This window comes from Colossoma macropomum, unplaced genomic scaffold (assembly GCF_904425465.1).
Source record: "Colossoma macropomum unplaced genomic scaffold, Colossoma_macropomum, whole genome shotgun sequence".
Classification (NCBI taxonomy): Eukaryota; Metazoa; Chordata; class Actinopteri; order Characiformes; family Serrasalmidae; genus Colossoma; species Colossoma macropomum.
The window spans coordinates 31,667,451-31,690,446 of NW_023494796.1; the positions used below are offsets into that span (position 1 = coordinate 31,667,451).

Consider the following 22,996-nt stretch of genomic DNA (forward strand, 5'->3'; position numbering starts at 1 on the left):
CAACCAAATGCATGGACTGAAAGTTTGTGAAGGAATTTGGAGAAGAGTGTCTGATATTGTGAGGTCTGACAGCAGATTTTTAATAATAATGCTAATAAAATTACAGCACAACTAACGTTTTGAAAAGTTGTGCTGAAACAACAACACTTTTCATTTAGAATAGTAAGTAACCACCCTCAGTCTGGCCAGGCGATGGAGCTGCTGCCCGTGTAAATACAGTTAGAGCGGCCAGTCTCCTCATTTAGCAGCTACGTGCACCTATGGGAAATGGTGCTTAGCAGAGCTGAATGCGCACCGGATGGCTCAGATTCAGATCACTCCCACCTTAATCAATCACACGCTTTCTAATGTGGTGCACAACTCTGAGCACGCTACCAGCTAAACCTCCTGCCACCTCCGGCGAGCGCTTAACAAAGCTAACTCCTGCTCTCTCGCAGCCAGCCGCCTCCTACGCCTTCTTCTCCAGAGATTAGCGTTAATCCAGGTCTAATGACATTTAAAGTGACAAGAAAACGGCGCCAAAACGGGAGCGAAAACCGAAAAGAGCCTCTTGAAAACGCGCCGGTGGCCCATAGCGGAGGAAAACCCATCTCCTCTGTCACGGCTCTCCTGTTAACCTCATGGCATTATCCGAGAATGCTCGATGAGCTGAAAAAAAGGAAGAAGGCCGGCACTCGTGCCGAAAAGCTCGCAGTCAAGGGTGACGGACAGGCTCTCTCCGCGTGCAGGTGATTTAGAAATGAGGGGAGGTTTATGGAGGCAGGGAGTAATGACCCAAACACTGGAGGCCCTGGGAGAGATGGTCAGTACGCTGTCAAAATGCAAAGACATTTTCCAACCCTCTTCCCATCCTGTCACAAACTATATCCAACACGGTAACTCTTGAATGAGTAAATGCCAAGAGTCAGTGCCAAGAATATAACTTTGCCTTTTGGGTGCCATCAAATGCGCATAAACTCAGTGTGTTATTGTGCGTCAGACCAGTACTGCAAAACAGAAAACTAGGGCTGAGTGGCAATTTGAACTAAGCTGAAGGGCCAGTCGGAATCACAAACACAATGGTACACTGATTGCTTTTATGCTCCATGTTCTGAGGTTTTATTCAGCTCCAAAAGGTATCTTAATAAGCCAATTAATGGATTACAATTAAATTCTGCAATGGGATTTAGGTTAAGTTCACAGTCATGGGCTCGCATTAACAAACTCCTGCCATAATTAAACTGTTCCAGCATTCAGAGCCAGGCACAATCAAATTATAAGCTAAAGAGCAGGAACTGGAGGGAATAATGAGGCTCTTGAAATCCGGTTTAAACTTGAGTCACTGGCCGTTTTTATCAGCAATTAGTTTCGAGAACAGGAACAAAAACGTTTGTGCTTTTGTGTGCCTGCCTTTATGAGATATCCCACGTTGATTTAAAGGGCTACAGTTCTCACTGTATATCACTGTATGTCACAAAAAGGGCAGCATCCATTGATTTGGGCCGGACTTGTTGCCAGATCTGAAAATCAGCGGAGCAGAAATCTGACATATCAAACTGAATCTCAGTAAACCTGACAGACTTTGTATGCTTGGTGAACTTTCAACAGCCTGAAGGCTCTCTTATTACTGACTGGATTGGAATGTCACTTATATGAAATATATTTAGCAGATGCTCTTAACTTACAGGGGCAGGTGAACAGTATGTTAGCAGATGTGTTGGCATTAGCAGTTATTGTCTGTAATTATTGGCTGTAATTTCAATGTTGGACCAATTATAGCCAATTCTATTGGTACAGTTTTATACTAGACCCTGAACAGCTAATTCTGCCATCTACATTGCAGGGTGAACCCAGGTGGTCAAATTTCAAAGCTGGATTTATCTATTTTAATTCTAAGATGAGCTTAACAAAGCTATGCTGAGTTTAGTTAGAGCTCATTAAACCATCCAGCCAAAAAGCAAGGACGCAAAAGAAAGAGAATGGACTCAAAGTCCGTTGTATGAATTGGCCCATCCATGCTTTGCCCATAAATATGTTCTTTTGTACCAACTGTTGTGAGGCTGGATAAGCTTTACAGCACAGCGAATATCTCAGTGTTTCTGCTGTGCAAACTTGAATTTCCAAAAAAAGTTGGACCAGCGCTAACAAAACCAGAAAGCAGTGATTAGTCAATTCTGTTTGACCAGAACTAAACTGAAAACAGCAATAATACAATTGGCCTTATTCACTAACTGTTCTTAAGAAGAAATTTCTTGTTCAAATTTTCCTGTTCCACCTTAAATAATGCCCAAAGTGTAACTTCTGCACCATTTAAGGTGGAGCAGTTGTCAGTTTCTTGTTGCAGATTAAACGTATCAGGAAACCAGCTGGAGTGATTATAAACACAAATCAGTCCATTCGTCTCCAAATTATCGACGTTCGTCTTAAATCTCTCTCTTTGCCGTTTCGTTAACTACTAGCTAGGAGAGATTGTTGTCTGTGTTGCTATGGTGACCAGCGGTCTGCGCTGATCTTCAGGGTTAAAGGGTGAATCAGCAGTTCTACATTAACTCCAGAGTTTAAGACCATTTATTGTTAAACTGATCAGCAGAGCTTTATTTTACTGTAAAGGAGGATTATTTTACTTTTACCTACAAACCTAATTCTGCTGAGGAGCCACAACAGGGCACGTTGCCGTCCCCTGCCCACACCATAACAAATGCTGGATTTTACACTTTATGCTGGTAACAACTTGAAAGGTTCTTTTCTTCTTTGGCCCAGAGAACACAATGTTCATTATTTCTACTAACAACGTGAAAGTTTTCTCTGTGTACCAGCTTTATGATCATAGTGCCAACTTTTTGGAAGTGACGTTTTTATTGGATTGAGCTTTGTATATCCATATGGATAATGCTCTTTGTGGATTCTTTGGAATATCTTCCACCATGCTACAGTAGATAGTGATGTGTAAGATGGTAACCTAGCTTGTAAACCATAATCCCTTAAATGGACTTCTATAATCTTTGCATTCAAGTCCTTTTAGTACCTGAATAATAAGCTCTAGTATGTAATAGACCTGGGATTTTAAGGGGTTAGCCAAGCAGGTGAATGACACATTTATCCCTAAAATTTTGATTGAATAAAACCTCCCATCTGTTTTAACAGTGCTATTCACACCACAAACAAAAAAATTCAAATTAATAACACATACCAATTTTAGGTATTGTGACAGAACTGCTCTTCACTAAAATTTCTAATTAGGTTGAGTTGGATTTTTGTCGTTATGAAAGAACAAACATCGACAGATCAATTCTAAGTATAGCCACAACACAAGTGCTGGCTCTGAAGGAGCACCAGAAGAGAGTGAAGAAAGGAATAAAACGAGTTAACAGTGAAAAAACACAACCCTAAGGTAAAGTGACAAACCAACCAGATGGAATAGACGGTGGAAATTCAGTCTCTCCTGGATCATTTATTGTGCAGGAACTGTCTCTGAGGGGGTCAGTCCCCAGCATGGAATTGGTGGCTATTTGTCACAGATCTGCTCATACCTCTTAATCACAATCATTCTTACACTGTGTGCTTTATCGTGTGTGTGTGTGTGTGTGTGTGTGTGTTGGCGGCAGGACCTCTGACTGAACCCGAGGAATACTCACAGGGCCTGGGGGTCCTCTGGGGCCGACTTCACCCTAATGAAATAACACACAGAACACATCAACTCAGGCCAAGAGGTAAGAGTTAAACACAGTCTTTTATTCTGAGGCCTTTTTCTGCCGTCAGTGATAAGCTAAGAATAAATCTGCGAATGTTCAACATTATATATATTATATGTTTAACTACATGCTTTACGTTATGTTTTGTACATGCTATAATGTAATGTAGGAACACACCAGCCCAAATTATTCTCTCTCGATATGAGGGATACTTTGTTAATCACTTGAGGTGTCAGTGTTCGGGTATCCTTTATGTTCCCTCAAGTGAGGACACAGAAAATAAGCAGGCTGGCAATTCATCAGTTTAACAGGTTTTGAGAGGACTGTAAAATATGACAGCTTTAGGCCAGGGGTCGCAACCCAAATGTTAAGAAGAGCCATTTTGTCATTTCAGGAAAAATCAACCCACAACATTTTATGTCCATTTTACTGAAGTAACATTTTACCATCTTGGCTGTAAATATGTCTTAATATGTGCTGGCTAATGCCCTAGTATAGACCAAAAATTATAAAATAAAAAAAGACTTAGCTCAGCTATACCTGCTTTTCTTACATCTCCGGCGGGAAACCTTTCCTCAAAAGTAGAACAGTTTCTTGTAAAATGTCTCTCAACATGCGATTTTTTACAAGGCTGAAGTTGCTTCTCATTCAACTTCTCGTTCGAAGTTTCCAGTTCCACCTTAAATGGCGCCACAATGTAACAGCATTCTACTACTACTATTCTACTACCACTATTCTACTACCGCTGTAACTCCTTTTAAGCAGTAGTTAAGTAGTTTTAAGCAACAGGAAAATTCCAACAAGAAGCTGGTGAATGAGAAACTGACTTCAGCTTCATGACCTTTTAGTGTTCGTCAGTTTCTCGTTGCAGATTAAACGTATCAGTAAACCAGCTGGAGTGATTATAAACACAAATAATTCCATTCGTCTTTAAATGATGAGTGTTCATCTTAAATCTCACTCTTTGCCTTTTCGTTAGCTACTAGCTAGGCAAGATTGTTGTCTGCGCTGCTATGATGACATGCAGTCTACACACCAATTTTCGAGGTTAAAGGGTGAATCAGCAGTTCTACATTAACTCCAGAGTTTAAGATTAATTGTTAAACTGTGTTGAACGATCAGCAGAGCTTTATTTTACTGTAAAGGAGGATTATTTTATTATTACCTACAAATCTGATTCTGCTGTGGAGCCACAACAGGGCAGTGAAAGAGCCACATGCTGCTTTAGGCTAACAACTCTTAAGATGTTATCTGGATCCAGAAACAGTGAAAATCTTCTTGTGTAGAAGATCACAAGCCCTCATCAGCAGTCAATGTTGTACCAGCTTGTGTTAGCTCATTAGTTTCTGTTACTCAGCCGACACAAAACCTACTGATTTCCCTTGGCTAATTTTGAAAAACAAAACGTTTTTAAACCTTGAGTGTTATCATCTTAAAAGGAAGCCTACAGCTTTGTGCTGACTTTGGCTGGAGTCCATTCTTTCTCCTTTTTGTTATTCATTTTTCCTTACAGGTACCTTATTTTGTTTCCTTTCATGTACAACATGTTCTGGAATGACTATAAATTAATGAATGAAAAAATGAATGGATATCAATTCCGATTAGGGCACTCTTTAGTTGGATAGTACACTAATATATATACAGAGTAAAGAATAAGGTACTATAGTGGAGATGATCATACACTAAAATTATTTTTAAAATTGTGCCATGTTACCAAAAAGTGCCCTAATTTTCCATTAGGAAACCAAAATGTCAAACCAAGTAGCATTTTGGTCAAAGTATTCTCTCAAAAGGCGGCGGTTGTATTAATTTTTTAAACAGTTTTTTCACAGACTCCTGCAGGTTCTTAAGTCCGTGAATCCATCATTGAACACAAGCTAAATAACACCATCGTAAGAAAAACAGCCCCAGACTTTGAGCTCTAAGCTTTACAGAAAGCAGTGCAGGCTGGTTGGAGTTCTTCTCCAGCCTTTCTCCACACAGAGAGTCTTCCAGCAGTCTGATGTTATGCTAAAAGCATTTTTCTCTGAAACAAATATAATTTTGTGAAACATTTTGTGAAGTAACCTTAAGAGCTTCATAAAAGTTTACCAGTAGTTAAACAGTTTACTTTTTGGGAACATTGTAATAGCAGCAGGTTTATAAAATTGCACTTTTTAGGCGATTACGCACTGACACACAAATAATCGAGGCAGAAAGGCGAGATATTGAGGAAACATTTTTTCCACACAAAAATTATGCACACTGGGCGCGTTGTTTTTTGTTTCTTGCTGCTCAAGCTGCAAAAAAAGGTACAAAGAAAATCTGTCACCTTCCCTAAGTATGCAAATGGTGACACTGGTTGGCAGCTTTTATTTTGGGAAAATGAAAGGAGCAGAGAGAGTTTCACCACTTCACTCAGGACCTGAAACTTCAGGAGGATTTTTGAATACAGCTCAGATGGCTGCAGCCCAGTTTGAGCTGCCTTGAAGCAAAGGACAAACAAATCCTTTCGACAAGTCAAAAAGTTCTAATTGCCGGGACACAAACGTCCGATTCTCCAAGCCCACATCAGAGACACGAGAGAATGACTGGCCCAGTGAGCTCACACTGCCTGCAAAAGACGGCATGAATAAAATAACACGCATTTTCATAGTGTGACATCAGCAGTTATACACGTTTGAATAAACTTGCTGATGTCAGAATGCATCTCCTGAATAAACTGCTTTCAGTGTGTAAAGGCTTTACAACCACGACTGAGATATGGATTAATCTGAACGATTTCCGATCTTTTTAATAATTTTACTCCATTACGTGGTCCCATGGTCTATTACTGATGTTTTATCGTGCTTTTTAAATCTTCTTGGCCTTAAGTATTATTTGGCTGGGATTAGTTTTTCATGGAGAGGTGGGTAATGCAAGTTAACCACAGGACGTCCCTAATGTCTATGAGTGATTCGCAGTATAAGAAATCTCAGTATAAATGACAGAGATGGGAGCAGCTACTCGATTTACACACTCAAAAAAAGAGCAAAAAAAATGTCAAAACATTTTATTTAGCTGTTATTCTGTTTAACCATCCATGTCTTAAGTGAATACAGTGCGTCATTATTATTAGCTTGGGAATTCACAGCCAACAGTCAACATCACGTCATAAAATCTAACGTCTTTTAAAAATCAGAGTTGTACATTTATGGTAGAACAGTACATATCAGCTTGATTCTAGACACAGAGAACACAAGCGAACGCTTCTTCGAGCCTCCATACTTAAGAAACGCCTTTTAAAGCACTATTCGGATGGGATTCATTTTGCATGAGGAAATGGGGTAATGTAATTTTTACATTTCTCAGATATTAAAGTCTGCCATTTCAGTCATTTTTACAGACTGTGCCCTCACGTGTCAGCAAAAAAAGCACCATAGAAATAACCTCGAGTTATATTAAGCTCGTGTGAATCCTCACGTCAGTAAAATGCTATCAAATACTGTGAAAAATAGTTTTTTTAGTGTTGAGGAACTATAAGAACCATTTGCTTGTGTTCTCTGCGGCTAAAGCAAAGAAAATACGTACTCAAATATGTACTCATTCCAACGTTAAAACAAAAAATTCAGAAAAAAATATATTTCACAAACACACTGCAAATACAGGAAACACGTTCATCTTACTAGTTTAACTTTTACAGCTAATTCCCAGGAGGCAGGGACTACAAACAGGTGAAGATCCTAATAGGGAAGGTGGGAAAAGGGCGGAGCACAAGAACCATAACAAAAACAAGCACATGGCTAAAAAGCACATGGCTACAACACAGGGGAAGAAACAGATAAAGACAGGGACAAAGGAAACCGTGACATGTCGTCCCAACCACTGGAGTACTGACTTAAGACAGAAAATAATGGGTAAATTAAATGTTTTTAAATTACCAGCTAAATTTAATGTTTGGACATGTTTTATTTTTTTTTTTTCTGGAGTGAAGGTGGTGCGCGAATCGAGTAGCCATTTGCAGCAAGATTTCTTATTTTGTGAGATTGGTCATAAACATTGCACAGTTCCTCTGTTGAAATAACATTACCCCTTCCCCCTTCCAATGAAACTAATTAAAACTAATCCTGTCCGAACAGAGTACTTAGGATGTTGACTCTCACAAGAGTAATTTAACCTGGGGTTATTGCCATGGCAAGTTCTACAGCAGTAAAAAAGGCTTCACTGATGTGGAAGTGCAGTCCGTAAAAATGACTGATATGACCCAACTAGAAATCACTGAAACCACTCTAAAATCCCTCTTCATGTAAAACTAATCCCAACCGAAGTGCTTTAGGAAGGAACAACAGAGATTTACCACTACCACCTCTACACATCTGGCAACCACGATAATAGAGCTGACTGTGGCGAAGGCAGTGCACTTTGACAGCCTTTGAACAATATACTAAAAAAAAACCCACGTATCATCCCGCAAGGACACTTCAGTTCCCCGCTGCTCAGGTGTGGGGCTTTGGAGTGGCGAGGCTCAGTGTGGGGTCGAAATGGACCCCAGTTTTACAGGCTTTTTTAAAGGGCTTATAAAGAAGGAGGTGTAAAAGGTAGGGCTTCAGAAGGGCTTGTGTGGAAGTGAGTGGCGCCGCTGCCTATAGCCCACTCGCTGTCCCTGTGCTTTAAGCTTGGCAGGTGAGGACGAAGCCGCCTCTTCACTCAGAAACCTCTGCTAGCACTCCCCCACATCCACCAACATGCACAGCGATGCTTACAGTAGCTTTTTTTTTTAAACCAATCTGTTTTGCATTTAAACTAGAGAATGCTCAAAAACAGATCTGATTTGCATTTACATGAATATGCTAATTTACTTATTTTATTTTATTTTTTTACTGAGTTTTTAAAATCATGCATTGAGTGAAAGCCTTTATGCAGTGGAGTCAAAATGAGAGTTTTTGTTCTTTACTTTAAAAAGACTGGTTCCTAGAGACGGACAATACATAAATAAATTACATGAAGACGTGGTTTTCTGAGTGTTCCATCAGTGTTTTATGTAGGCATCATCAGACCTCTAGGACACTGAAAAACTACACATATCATAAAAGACAGATTTAGACTAAAGCAAGATAGAAAAATAGTTTGATACTTTCTTGTTAAAGAAATCAGGATTATTAAGATGGTCATTATCTCAGCAAATATGTGCATTTATGAGCTCCTGCTGGTGTGGATTCATGGCCGTTTCTTCTCTTTAAATGATGCTCAGAAAAGCGACTTAGCTCATTATAAAACAGGTCATTTTGGTCCTAAAATCTGATTGGCTGAGCTGCGTTCAAAACCGTTGTAAAATCCATGATATATGCACACCTATGTCAAGGGCTGGGTACCGAAATTCGATACCGAAAAGGCACCGACCGAAACATCTTGGTACTACCGAATCAAAGAATCTCAAAAAAATCAGTGCCTATTTTCGATACTTTGCATAAAACGCAAATCACGAGAGATTACTGGAGTTAACCTTACTGCTAAATAAGATAAATATGTCAAAGAGGTCGAAAGTCTGACTCTACTTCGTAAAGGTTACTAGGAACAGTTCCAGGTGCAACAAGGGCCTCAAGATAGTGGCTTCCAACATCGGCAATACGTCAAATCTAATGAAACGTTTGATTACACATGGAATTAATCTCTGTAAAGAAAGCTGCAGAATTTCAAAGAACAGCACTGCTTGTTAACTTGCATGTCATTTTCATGTTGAAGGTGAGGGCTTTGACAGTGCTGGGGCCATAATACCAGTTCTACTTGCGCTAATGTGGTTGCTCACAGAGAAACATCCCCTTTCACTGTAGCAGAAAAGCTCAGGATGTCCGTTTAGAGGAGAGAAGAAGCCACAGAGCAGTAAACACTTTTACTGTTAAAAGACTGCAGCCCTTTTCGACTGTTGAATCTCCCTGATTTAGGTGGGATACACGGGATAGAGCCTTTGTTTTATCCCTCTATGTTGTACCTATAACAGTGGTCACAATAATGTGTTTGTGCTTTGTAAATACGTTTTTCTCTGTGTTCTTATTTATTCAGAGAGAAGACAAAAGCATTAAATCCCAAGTATCAGCCCCCATTCAGAGATATGCCGTCAAACACACTAATATCTGCCTGGTATGCAGTAGAAAAAGAGAATCATACTAATAATTATTCCTTTTTTGTATTTTTTATCACAATTAGAAAAATGGTATTGAAAAAAGTATCACTATGGTATCGATATCATATTGAAAGTATCATATTGGTATCAGTATTAAACATTTTTAAACGATACCCAGCCCTACCTATGACCGCCTCACAGCAACTGAACTCTGTATTACTGCGCCACAGCACGAAAAACCCTTGTGCCATTAACGGAATAGTCTTTGCCTGTAATGCTGCCGTTTAACATTCAGCCTGGGTTTAACTCTACTTATAAAACTAATAGTTCCAGTCCTAAAATCTGATTGGCTGAGCCATGTTCGAAGCACACCTATGACCGCCTCACAACAACTGAACTCTGTATCACTGCGCCACAGCACGAACAAAGCCCTTCTGCCATTAATGGATTAATTTTTGACTCTCATGCTGATCGCATGGATCACCGAGTGTACTGATGAAGTAAGAACCTGTTTTGTTGTTTAAACTGAGGAGCTGACAGCTTATGTTCTTAACTAGAACTGGGCTGGTCAGCTGGCTAACAGGCTAAAAGAGCCAACAGCCTAAACAGCTCCATCATTAATACGAATTAATGCACTTACATTATGATTAACTGTAAAACTGCAGTATAAACGTGTAAAAATGCCACTTGAATGGATTTCAAACTTCAAATGTTCGTGTTTCAGTCAGAAGTCGTGTCAAACCCAGACTGAACTTAGCTGTATTTTGCACTGTTAGGCTGTAGGATCCTGTATTTAAACTCCTGCGCTGCACCAGCTGTCCTTTACACTGTGTGAATATTTCATGATAAATGGACCAATAAAAATGCTGCAAAATCACTTTACATTAAGTTTCATTGGAAGGTAAGAGGGTTTTTGTCCTCTCCTGTAAAGTTACTATTTTGGAAATCCTTTTTTTCGTTGGACAGTGACGATATGCTAAAGGAACTAAATTTTTTCGGCGGAATACTTGTTTTTGTCGATTATTATTAATAACAACTTAAAGTGCTTTCTGACAAAGTGTGTATCTCATCAAAGTTTATGTTGGCCACCGTTTTCTAAGAACACCTATCCCCGTAATAAAATCGCAGTAACGCACAGCCTCTTGTGGCTTATTGCTTTAACAGCTCCCCCTCATAGAAAAAAAAAAACATTGCTTTAACGTGCACAAGTGAGTAAGTTACAGAGGAGGTGGTCTCAAATTCAGCTATAGATGCCTGTGGGAAACAATGGCGTATTATGTTTTCACAGTTTTAAAACTCCTCTGAACATCGTGACACTTAAGCTGTACAGAAAATACTTTAATTTCTCCTGCTCTAAAGTGATCTAACAGCTTGTTAATGCCCTTCAATGTTTTATATCAGCAGATGGGAATAAAACATTACATGTCCGGGGAGAGGGGGCACACCCTAACACAGTTGTTTTTTGCTTAATAATTTTAAATGTATTAAAGCTTGATTAATATTTTTAAAACATGCAACATCATTGCTACAATCGAAAACATACAACTGTGTTTCCAGGGCTTACCTTTACTTGAGAGGCTTAACAGCATGTTAGGCTGTAATTTAGCCTGGCTAGCTCTCACTGTGAGTTATTTACATGCTTCAAATTGATGCTATATTACAGCTACAAGAGGGAATTTAAAGTAATATATGTGTGAATTCAGTGATTTAGTCTTCATGGTGAATCTTGAAAAATATCTGTCTAACTTCACAGATGATGTTGCTATGGGAATATGAGAACATGAATAAAAGCATGTCCTACTTAAACCTGTTTAACAGCATGAAATATCCATGTTACATTTTACCCTGTGTGAGTTTGCGCCTTGCTGTCCCTACATATTACGTACTATATATCATTTAGCAAGCTGTTTAAAGTTAAACTAGTCATGCTGTTCTCTATCTGTTCTCTTTCCCACACAGTGATCTTCGCCTGTGAAGCATCATCACTGGGTAACTCGTCACTCATTAGCATCTACCAGGCCTAAATTAAATATACAGAAAGCCTGTAAACAGCTGCAATGATTGTATAGCATAAACTGCATAGTTCCATGTAGTTGACTGGACATTTTTCCCTCCTATTTTTTCTTAAATACTTTCTTCTAGTTTTTATAGCCTTTTTAATATGAGGCAATGCTGTTAAAGCGCTTTTTGTCCATTCCTATTTGTCTACAGACCTCAGAAAAGCTAAACATTGTGACATTTACTGTATTTTGTGATATTTTTTGCTATAACCCCCCCACTCAGGCACAGTTACTGAAAACTTGCTGGTGTAGGAGGGAGCAGAGCTAATTTTGGTCTTTGTTCAATAATGTAAAAAGCATTTGAGCACAATTATATATGAGGTAACACATTCTATGAAGCCTGTATTCAGAAATAGATGTAAATGTGCTTGTAACTCTTTGTAACTTGGCAACAATGCTTTGTGAGCAAACACAAAATATGTCTCATAAGTATGTAATAATGTGCTAGAGTTAGATCTTTTATGATTTATAAATATACTGTCTCTATTCATTATAATGCTTATTAAGAGGATAATGACCTGTACATAACTATAAAGTACCTATAATACGTCTTGACAATTCTAAAACCATTTTGACGATTTATAATGCCATAACTGAGTGATTCAAGTGATGGATACTTTATTATGTTTGTTATTCACATTTGAATGTTAAATGTTGTACTGTTCATTTATGTCAGTGTGCACTCTGTAATATACGGTATGTCTTTTTTTTATTGGAGGATCAGCTTAGAGAGTTTCCTGCATTGCAAGGTTAATCAGGTGCCACTTATGCATTCTGGTCATATATGGGCATTGAAGGACAAACAAATGGTGAAAACAATGTCTTACTGTACATAATAACTGTGTTTACTATAACTTTTTTATTTTCAGATATTAAGAAAAAAGGTTATAGTACCATATAATTTAGTTCTAACAAAGAATAACAAAATATAACAGTTACTTTTCAGTCAGTAAGTGTTTATAATGTTTTTTTTAATTATTAGTTTACTTTATTACAGGCGATTTATAATTACGCACAAGTCATTATCCATTTACAAGGCAATTTAATGATTACTGACATTAGATTCTACGCACTATTACACTTTATAAGTCAACAAAGAATTACAGTTCATTATCAGAGCCATATGAAGCATTATTAAAGAACAAGTATGCTTAGAAAGCATTGTTACCAAGTTACAAAGAATTATAAGTACAGTTATGATGGTTTATGAATACGGGCTTAATAAAAAGTGTTACAAATTACACTAACAACCAGGAGCGTAAACGTTACAACTAAACCCACTGGCAGGGCTCATGGTAAACGATGGCTGGGCTAGTTTAAAACACAATTACTTCAATACAGCTCTTTCTGAATCAGTCAAGCTTTCCAAACCGAAAAGATATTTAGGAAAACATCTGTATCATTAGTTTAGAGAGGCTGTGTCAAACACTGGCACTTTTATTTGAGACTTCACAGTCGAACAGCAAATATAAGGAAATTAAAATTGAAATAAATTTCATTTGCATGACATTAAGGCATGTTTTGAGGAATCTGTGAATAAAAAAGTCAAAAAAAGCACATAAAAATCAGTAACTGAAGAAGAACACATGAGGAAAAAGGTTATTTTTATAGTATGTGGCCTTCAGGGTGAATTATCTTGTCTGAATTCGGAGACGAGGTCACTCTATTTTAACATGTTTAACTATGTAAAATGTACCCCATGTTAGTCTGTGCCCCACTCTCCCCTACAGGATACCATCTGCACACATCACACATACAATACCTTCTGTCCTTTAATTCCACTGGCTCCCTCTTGACCGGGCTGACCCTGCAGAGAGGTGGGGGGGGCAATGTTTAACAACAGAGTGACACACAGTCAGCACAGAAATGTGTGAAAACCTGGTGTCTGTGTGAAGACGTGTGAGTGTGTGTTACATACAGCATCCCCCTGCTCTCCCTTCTGTCCGGCCTCCCCGGTCACACCTGGGTCTCCTTTCTCCCCCTGGAGGACAAGCACAACAACAGAACAGCACGTTTGATTCACGTTCACAGAAATGCAACATCTGCTGCACTCACATCAAATTTAGGGGACCTCAAAAGCCGAATAACTCATGCCCCGCTGAAGTCCCAACCATCAAATCAGTGCTTGCAGTCTTTCTCTGAGCCATTTCTTGGCCAATAGATGGCACTTTCTCACTGCAGATGAGCTCCTCTTCCACTGCTTCCCTCTCGGCCTCCATCTTAAGACTCTCTGCTGGAAGAGCGTGCTCTGTGCTCTACTGGGGGAAGCAGAAGCATCCAGGACACTGAGCAGTATGCGTCAGTGCACAGTAAATATATCAGGCTCTTTTACAACAAGCCTGAGTCAGCATTTACAAAAGAGTGGAGAGGCATTTTGCTGATCGTTTAGGAGAAGAGCACTGGTCCTGGGGCTGTATTAGCCACACCAGCACTGGTCACACAATAATGCTGAAGTTTTAGCAGTACTGATATACAACAAACTTAGTTAACTGAAGTGTATGTGTACGTTTGCTGAGCATGCTCAGTGTATAATGAAAAAACTCTAACTCTGAGACTTTTGTTACATTCTCAGGACTCTTATTCAGTAATTACATGGAAAAACAACGTAAACCAGCTGAGCTATTCTTAACCCCTTTTCACAATCGCTATATAATGCAATTTCTGAATGTCCCTCAATTGTGCGTGCAATTTTTTCTTTTTAATAATGGTGGTGGGATATATTTAGTATGATTTACAAAACCAGAAATGAGCCAGACTTCATCTTTGTAGACGAGCAAGAATATTACAGCTAAACCCGCTGGTGGGGCTCATTGTAAACAATGGCGGGGCTAGTTGAAAGTCAAAACACAATTAATTCAGTCTAGTTCTGTCTTAACTGGCCATGTTTTCCAACATAAGCACATTAAAATATATTCAGCAAAATATCTATATCATTAGTTTAGAGAGGCTGTGTCAAACACTGGCAGTCTTATTTGTGACTTCACAGTCCAACACCAAAAAAAGGAAAATAAAATTGAAATAAATTTAATTTGCCTGACATTTAAAGCATGTTTGGATGAATCTGTGAATAAAAAAAGTCAGTAACTGAAGAACACATGAGGAAAAAAGTTACTTTCAAGAACTATCTGTCCGAATTCATAGATGAGGTCAGTATGTGAATAAAAGATGACCAAAAATTTAGTTTGAATTACAAAACCAGAAACAAGCCAGACCTCATCTTTGTAGATTAGCAAGAACGTCAACATTTATAAAAGTGTTTTCACTGTGTTTATGGTTATTTTTTATTGCTATATAACAAAATGCTTAGTTAATTGCAGTGTATGTAAACACCTGCTTGGCACTTCAGTTTGTTTTGAAAGAAACATTGAATTCAGGCTTTTATTACATTCTAAGGATCCACATATATTCCAAAGATTAATATGTGTGCATTTACCTCATGAGAGCCATGCATTTCTTCTTTGCTAATGTTGACAGAATATACTTGGTATGGTATATACAACCTGAAGCGACACATATTTTCACTCTCATAGGTAAGTCAACATTTATTATAGTGCTTTTATTATGTTTTAATGCTGTTTGTTTAGGGTGTTGGTTGAAAAGAAAGCTGCAGTTGTTCTTTTTTATCTCGCACGAACATGTTTGTGGAGAGGCGTGAATTGTTTCTCACAGCAGGGGCTTCTCATAACCCTCCTACTAAACTCTCATTGGTCACTAGCAGCTCAACATCTTCCATAGCACCGGCAGAATGGCCAATAAAGGGCACTACAGAAAGAGGTGAAGTTATAGAAGTGAGGAACTCTGGAATTTGTGTTGTCTTATATGACTTACGTTGTCTTATTTGCTCAAATTTGATCCTTAAGAAAGATTTTTCCCATTTTAAAAGCAATGGGAATACTAATAAACTTCATCAGAATGTATTTATTACTTTCAATAACAGTATATGATCACAGATTAAAGTGGAGGCTCCCGAAGGGAAGTGCAGCTTTCTACACTGTTATTGTTTTATTCTGCTGCTTGGTGATTTATCCAAAAGATTTCCTGTGGGCACCGTCCACTGTCGTCTGTCAAAGAAGCCATTTAAAATCTGTATTTGGACGAGAGGTCTACAATCGTGGATTCTATCATAGCATCATACAGTGCGCAAACAGCTGGACTTCAGCCTAAGCTACTACAGATGGTTTGAAAGGCCAACCTAAAAAAATGAACGACATTAATTTGTCATGTTAACTTTGTCAGCATGATTTAAAATACATAAAGAATAAATAAATTGTAAGCTTCCTTTCTGGAAATCTGGTTTGTGTCTGGGTTAACATTTAGGATACTCTTTAAGATCCCATTTGGTGTTGTTTTTTAAGAAAACAGAACAAAAAGTCCAGTCAGTGTAAATATCACCTGATTGCATGATATATTTGGAAAATACTGTAATACTGAATTCTGTTAACACCACCCAGCACTGCTCCCCATTCGAGAGCATGTAGACTTTCATATCTCTATAAGCAAGCTATAATCAAATAGACAGTGATTTCTTTTTTTTTGGCTCTACAATCACAATCAGGTTGAAGAACATATTCTTTAATGTGCAGAGTGAGTTACAAGGTGAGTCAAAACTGAGAAACCAGACAAATATCTGTGAAATCTTAAATGCTAGATTGATCTCATTATTACTACAGTGTATTAAACCAGTGAGTTTATCTATGCCATATGTTACCAGTCTTTCTCATGCATAACAGCAACGATGAGATCAGTATAGCATTAAAGGGCTGATTTTCTAAAAGAGACGCTCATTACAGATTCATCAGCTTTTATACTGAGAAGTCTTAGTAGAAAGTGCATTGGTTTTCCAACATTGCTAACAGCTTCGTTAACGACTTTATGTCTCACATTTTTTTTTGGTTTGGAAGAGAGGAAAACAATTTGTAGAATGGAAGGAAAAACATTTCCTGGAAACAGGCTTCCATTTTTTCTACAGGCTTCTCTGAGTGACAGTAATGGTAGCCATCATTTTTTTCATGATTTAGCTGAAGACATCCACCAAAAATGTCTGACACACAGCTGGTCAGCCTGTCAACAGAGTCTTGATTTTCAAGAGGAATGGAAATGCGTGCCATCATAGCTATGAAAATTGATATTATGTTTCCAGATGACATTACCTAGAAGCAACACATACAAAAAGAAAAGCAAAGGCCCTAAAATGGAACCTTGTGGGACTCCACAAAGGTACTCATTAAAAATGATTTAAACCATTCTAAAATGTGCCAGATAGGTGTACCCAGTTTTTAAGATGTGGGATTAGAGTCTTGTAACCAACTGTTTTGAAACCTGCATTAAGATCCAACAAAATTAAAATAGAAGGATTTTGTGCATGAGCACTAAGTCTGAGATGCTGTCTCAGTACTATGGTGAGAATGAAAATTCCAGTTTAGTTTGTTTGATAATATATAGATATTTAACTGTTGAAAACAATATTTTCTAAAACTGTCTTTTTTTTACTTTCAGTTTTGTCATGTGTGTGTGAAAGGCATGTTTAGTGAAGGTCAGCTTGAATGATTGACTGAACATGTCAAGTACATTAAACTTTTTGGCCCACAAACTCTCCATGGCCGCTTTAGTACTTTGCAGGTCACGGTCGTTCTGCAAGATAAAGTGCTTTGAAGCATTTGGTTGGATGCTGCTCTACACTTCAGAATTCATCCTGCTGCTGCTGTCGGCAGTTACATCATCAATAAAGACGAGTGAGTCAGTACCACTGGCAGCTGTAAATGCCCATTCCACCACGTTTCAGAAATGAGGTGGCTCATTTTTTCCTTCACACCTTCATTCCATCATGTCTTATGAGTCTGTAGCACCTTTTATGAATCAACCTATAACTTGACTGGGTAACACTTCACTTGAACCCTGCTATGTAACACCGACATAAGCATGCAATTCACATATCATTGCTGCTGTAATGACCTGTCTCGACAGATTTTGTTCAGCTTTCCTTCAAGTTACACTACTGATTGCTGTCATGACAGATTATGTCACATGCTATTTTTTGTCAAGCATACTCTGGTTAGCTGTTATAACATCAAACATTATGACATACACATTTGGCCAAAGTTGTTGGTCATTCCATTCCAAAACCATGGGCATTAATACGGAGTTGTCCCCCTTTGCAGCTATAACAGCTTCCACTCTTCTGGGAAGCTTTCTACAAGATTTTGGAGAGTATCTGTGGAAATTTCTGTCCATTCAGTCTAAAGAGCATTTGTGAGGCCAGACACTGATGTTGGATGAGAGGGTCTGGCTCACAATCACCGTTCTAGTTCATCCCAAAGGAGTTCAGTGGGGTTGAGGTCAGGGCTCTGTGAGGGCCACTGGAGTTCCTCCACACCAAACTGGTCACTCCATGTCTTTATGGAGCTGCTTTGTGCACAGGGGCTCAGTCATGCTGGAACAGGAAAGGCTCTTCCCCAAACTGCTGACACAAAGCTGGAAGCAGATAACTGTGTAAATTGTCTTTGTGCTGCAGCATCAACATCACCCTTCACTGGAACTGAGAGCCCAAACCCTGAAAAACAGCCCAGCTCATCATCCCTCCTCCACCAAACTGTACTGTTGGTACTGTACATTCCGGTAGGTAATGTTCTCCTGGTATCCGCTAAACCCAGATTCATCATCAGACTGAAGCTGATTCATCACTCCAGAGAACACGTTTCCACTGCTCCAGAGTCCAGTGGCAGCATGTTTTACACCACTCCAGCTGACGCTTGGCATTGCACATGGTGATCTTAAGCTTGTGCAGGTGCTCGGTCATGGAAACCCATTTCATGAAGCTCCTGATGCACAGCTCTTGTGCTGATGTTGCTTCTAGAGGCAGTCTAGAACTCTGACCCTAGAACTGCTAGGAGTCAGACGCACCTGATCTATATTCACATGCAGGTTAACCCTTTACAATCCCTTAACTTCTAAGCATTAGATAGGTAGGTGTAAGGTACAAGCTTCAAAGTACTAGGTCATTATTATGGGTAACATGACAAAGTCCCAAGACAGTCTACCTAAATTATACTGAAATGCACAGCATGTTAACTAGTTAAGTAAACAATACAAACTCCACTGTGCTGTGCAGTTGTTTTGATACTGATATAACATAAAAGTATTGTACACAAAAAAATTACATAATATATACCTGTTTGGGCTGCAAAAGAAAGCAATGACTCTCATTGTGATTTTAATAGGACTTGAACATTTATTTTAGAAATCTTTGTGCCATCATTTTACGTCATATAACTTGCGCAGTAATTCTGGTTTACATTCCTGTTTAAACATGTGCCATTAAAATTTAATGTATGTTTATACTTACAATCTGGTTATTCCAAATAATTATGAGGTGTTTTACTGTGTCTTTTATCAGCTTGATGGCTAAAACCTCTTTTCAGTATAATTTAGTCAGACTGTCTTAATATTTGTCATCATTTATTGCAAAATGTTTACACAGCACTTTGGAGACTGTGCACCACACACTGTCTGTGGACTTAATATCATGTTACCCAAAATAATTATCTTGTACTGTGGAGTTTGTACCTCACACTTACCTAGTAAATACCCAGAACTAAAGAGAGACTAAAAAAAGCGATACCCATATGCAAGTATTAAAGATGTTCCCGTGAATTCAGAGCAGGATTGAGATGGTGCTGGAGCTTGCAGCAGACTGCAGCCTCATGGAGGAGGATTTGTGTGAAAGATGACACTGATTCATAAAACGTGGATGATGTGTGGAATATGCAACGTGAGGAAGAGCTCAGGAAGAGATCTCTGCAGAAAACCTTCTGATGTAAGTCAGCAGGAGATACAGAGAGAGAGAGTAAGTGAGGGGGTGAGGGAGTGAACGAAAAAGGGATGAGAGAAGATAAAGAGGGGAAGAACAGAGACAGAGAGGTCTGCCAAAAATGTCTGCCACCTTTTTCTTTTTTTTTTTTAAACATAGACAATAGAAGTCTTGAGAGCTTTCTCCCTCGTTTAGCACTACGTCATCTGCAGATTTGGCTCCTCATTTCAAGCAAGACTTCGCCTTCAGGCCCTTCCTGATGCTGCTTCTGTTATCCTCTCTCTGGAGTAAAAGCTCAACACAGCCCTCAGAATGATAGTAGCATCAGAAAGCTAGCAGCAGTAGATGTTATTAAAGTCAGAGTGGATGGGTGGATGGAGGGATGGATGGATGCTCGTATCTATGCGACAGAAATTGATGCTTTTTCATTACTAAAATATAGCAGTTCAGTGCTTTCAATTCTTTAGTCGAACACTATGTTATGCTTATTCGAGACTCATTAGCACATACACTCACCATCACTTTATTAGGACCACCTCTCCATTTTATCTGTTCTACTGACCATATAGTTTCACTCTGTAGTTCTACAGTTACAGACTGTAGTCCATCTGTTTAACTTTATGCAGCAGTTATTTATTTACAGTGATGGTTAAAGCTTTGTAGCTTGGTAAATTATAGCATTCCTTAATCCGTGTTGATATTCATAATAGATTAACGTTAGCATTTTCTTACACAAACCTGAAGTTAGATTCTTATTCAAATTTTCCGGTGGAAAATGGTGCAACTTCAGGCACTAGAAAGTAACTGCTGCACCACTTAAGGTGGAACGGGAAAATTCTAACAAGAAGCTGGCGAATAGGAAGCCAAGAGATTAGATGTATTAAGATTAGAAGTGATTCATACATTGATGAATTTGCTGATGTGTGTGAGTTTTTAACGTCAGGTGCAGACTGAATAATTTTCTGTTGGTCTGGATGGCTAATTAGCATGATCAGTGATTAAAGTAATAAAAGCTACCGAGAGCAGATCCGTGCAGCCTGGATTAATCTGTGTTTTAGGACTGTAACAAAACAGATTTGGAGAAAATCGGTTGAGTAATAAGGAAGTTGTGGCTGATTTAATCCTGAGGCTCATCACCTCTCAATGTAAGTCAGCTTGTTCACAAGCAGATCTTGACCTCTCCAACATGGCGGACGTGCAGACGTATCGCCTCAGGTAGAGAACAACAGGCAAGGCGGCATCTAAGTATGTATATCTATGATTTTCTGTGTAATGTGCTGTTGTGCGTTTTGGGCATTTTGGTCCAATGTATATAAGACTATGTGACTTGACTACTATTTTTTAAGCTAATCAATAATATTGTAACTAGATTGACATTTCCTGAAAAACTTTAAAAATTCTGCTCTCGTGACAAACTAAGCTCCACTTGCACTCAGATGCAATGGGAGCTTGTAATTCTTTTCAGATCCAGCTTTAGCTGACACATCCTAAGAGGTTAGATCTAATAAATCATGGTTCATTACTAGGATTAAGTTTCTATTACATCACAAACATAATGAGGTTTTTCATAAGAGCTAAGTGGAACTTAAGAAGGTGTAAATTAGCATTTTAAATGTTCATAGAGGAGATTTATTAGCTCTATTAAATACATATTTGATTAGATTCTTTCATCAACTCTATACTTGAACATGAAAATGAAGCCAGCATATCACGTATGGAAAACTCCAAAGCAGCCTATCTCATCTTTTTTTGATGTAAGGAACAGGAATCTGTGCCTTAATCCAAGATAAGAACTAGCATTTGCCCAGAGCGCCAGTGTTTGATGTTCTCATTGCAACTGCATGCAGGAAACTCCTTCAGGCTTTTATTGACTGCGCTGAGGTGCTTTAAATCAAGGAAGCAAATGCAGCTGTCCTTACATAATAACAACGCTGGAAGTCGCTGAATAAATCTAGTCGTAGAAACACACTATAGTTCTGCTCAGCTGGTGGACCATATCATTTGTTATAGCTTTGTGCAGACTGATCTTTAGAGACACTGGAATTGTTGGTGCCTCAAGCATGTCTGATTTTAACGCTGCTCCAGAACCTGACCTTAACTTCCTTTCTGTTCTGCACACCGAAATGAAAGATTTGGCCTTCTTTGACCTTGACTCGCCCTGTTGGTGTAACCTTTATCCAGAGTTCTCAGGCTGCTTCAGGCGATATCCAGATTAAAACACATGCATCTCCAAAAATGAAATGTATTAACATGAAAACTGCAAAACTGAGTAGCTGAAATTCAGATAATACATTTAAGGGAACATAAAGTCTTCCTCGCTAAATAAGAGTTTGATGTAGCATGTAAACATCATTAAAGTTTAACTCCATTTTCCATATTTAATATGTAGCTGTGTTTGTGATTTGCTTTAAAATTTGTACAGTGACCTTCTGTATCTTGAAAAGTAAAGTCTATTCTAATTATTACACTAACACTAAAGCAACAAATCAAACAAAATCAAGGCAGTGCACTCAAATATATTGGTTAATATGCTTTACAAATTAGTTTTTAACACGTTTTATGGCCTTTGCTGGATCGTTTATGACTATTACCTCATAACCAACACTGCGCTGCGGAATGAACTTAAAAGATCCTACCAAGACGGTGGCAGCATGACTGCATGACGTCATTGGAATATTATGAATCATAATGTAAACAGAACCAGGTAAAGATATCAGTGTGAAATTGGAGCAGCAGTGGAACAGCATAAGGCACTGCATGTCTTGGTGAAACTCCACAGGGTCGTCTATTTGCGGTGAGTAACCAAGACCAACAAACCACTTTTTTACCATGTCATCCCACCAGAGTGCTGCCAAACCCTGCTGTGCCCTGTCAGCGCAAGACAGCCTTATGCAGATGCCACCCAGTCTGTCTGTCTGTCTGTCTCTCTTCCACTGTTTTTTTCAAGTCTCAGTCATTCACAGTCCACTGCCTATGCGTGAAGACACGGCTGGCTCAAATACACACACACACACACACACACACTCCTTACAGAGGAGCAAATTGGAGCACTGAGAACACACACACTCCTTTTGTCAGGGTTCACTGATGCACAGAGGCAAATGGGTCTCCCTCAGGTCCTCTTTGGCAGGAGCTGGCTCAGTGACCCTGAGCTCCAGGACCATGTCCATGTGGGAAATGTTCTTGGATGGATCACGGTGACAAGCCAGGAGAGCATTCCCTGCTACCAGCTTAGCACATTAATTACACTGCATATTGTCAACTGATCTCAGCAGTAAATTCAGATCGTTTGATTAAGGGTGCGTTCATTCTGCCAAAAAATTTGTCCATTTTGTTGAAGTAACATTTCATCATATTGGCTAAAAATATGTCTTAATAT

The 22,996-nt window shown here is 38.8% G+C and overlaps 1 protein-coding gene across 4 annotated transcripts in view; it reads right to left on the reverse strand.

Moving 5' to 3' along the window:
• LOC118816761 (collagen alpha-1(XIX) chain) overlaps positions 1 to 22,996 on the reverse strand; it is a 278,363-nt gene that overhangs the window by 100,228 nt on the left and 155,139 nt on the right. For all 4 annotated transcript variants that reach the window (XM_036583340.1, XM_036583341.1, XM_036583339.1 and 1 more), the window contains 3 exons: positions 13,729 to 13,791; positions 13,573 to 13,617; positions 3,615 to 3,647 (listed from right to left, as the gene is read on the reverse strand). In XM_036583340.1, coding sequence (XP_036439233.1) covers positions 3,615 to 3,647; positions 13,573 to 13,617; positions 13,729 to 13,791 — 141 coding nt within the window. The remainder of the gene's footprint in view (positions 1 to 3,614; positions 3,648 to 13,572; positions 13,618 to 13,728; positions 13,792 to 22,996) is intronic.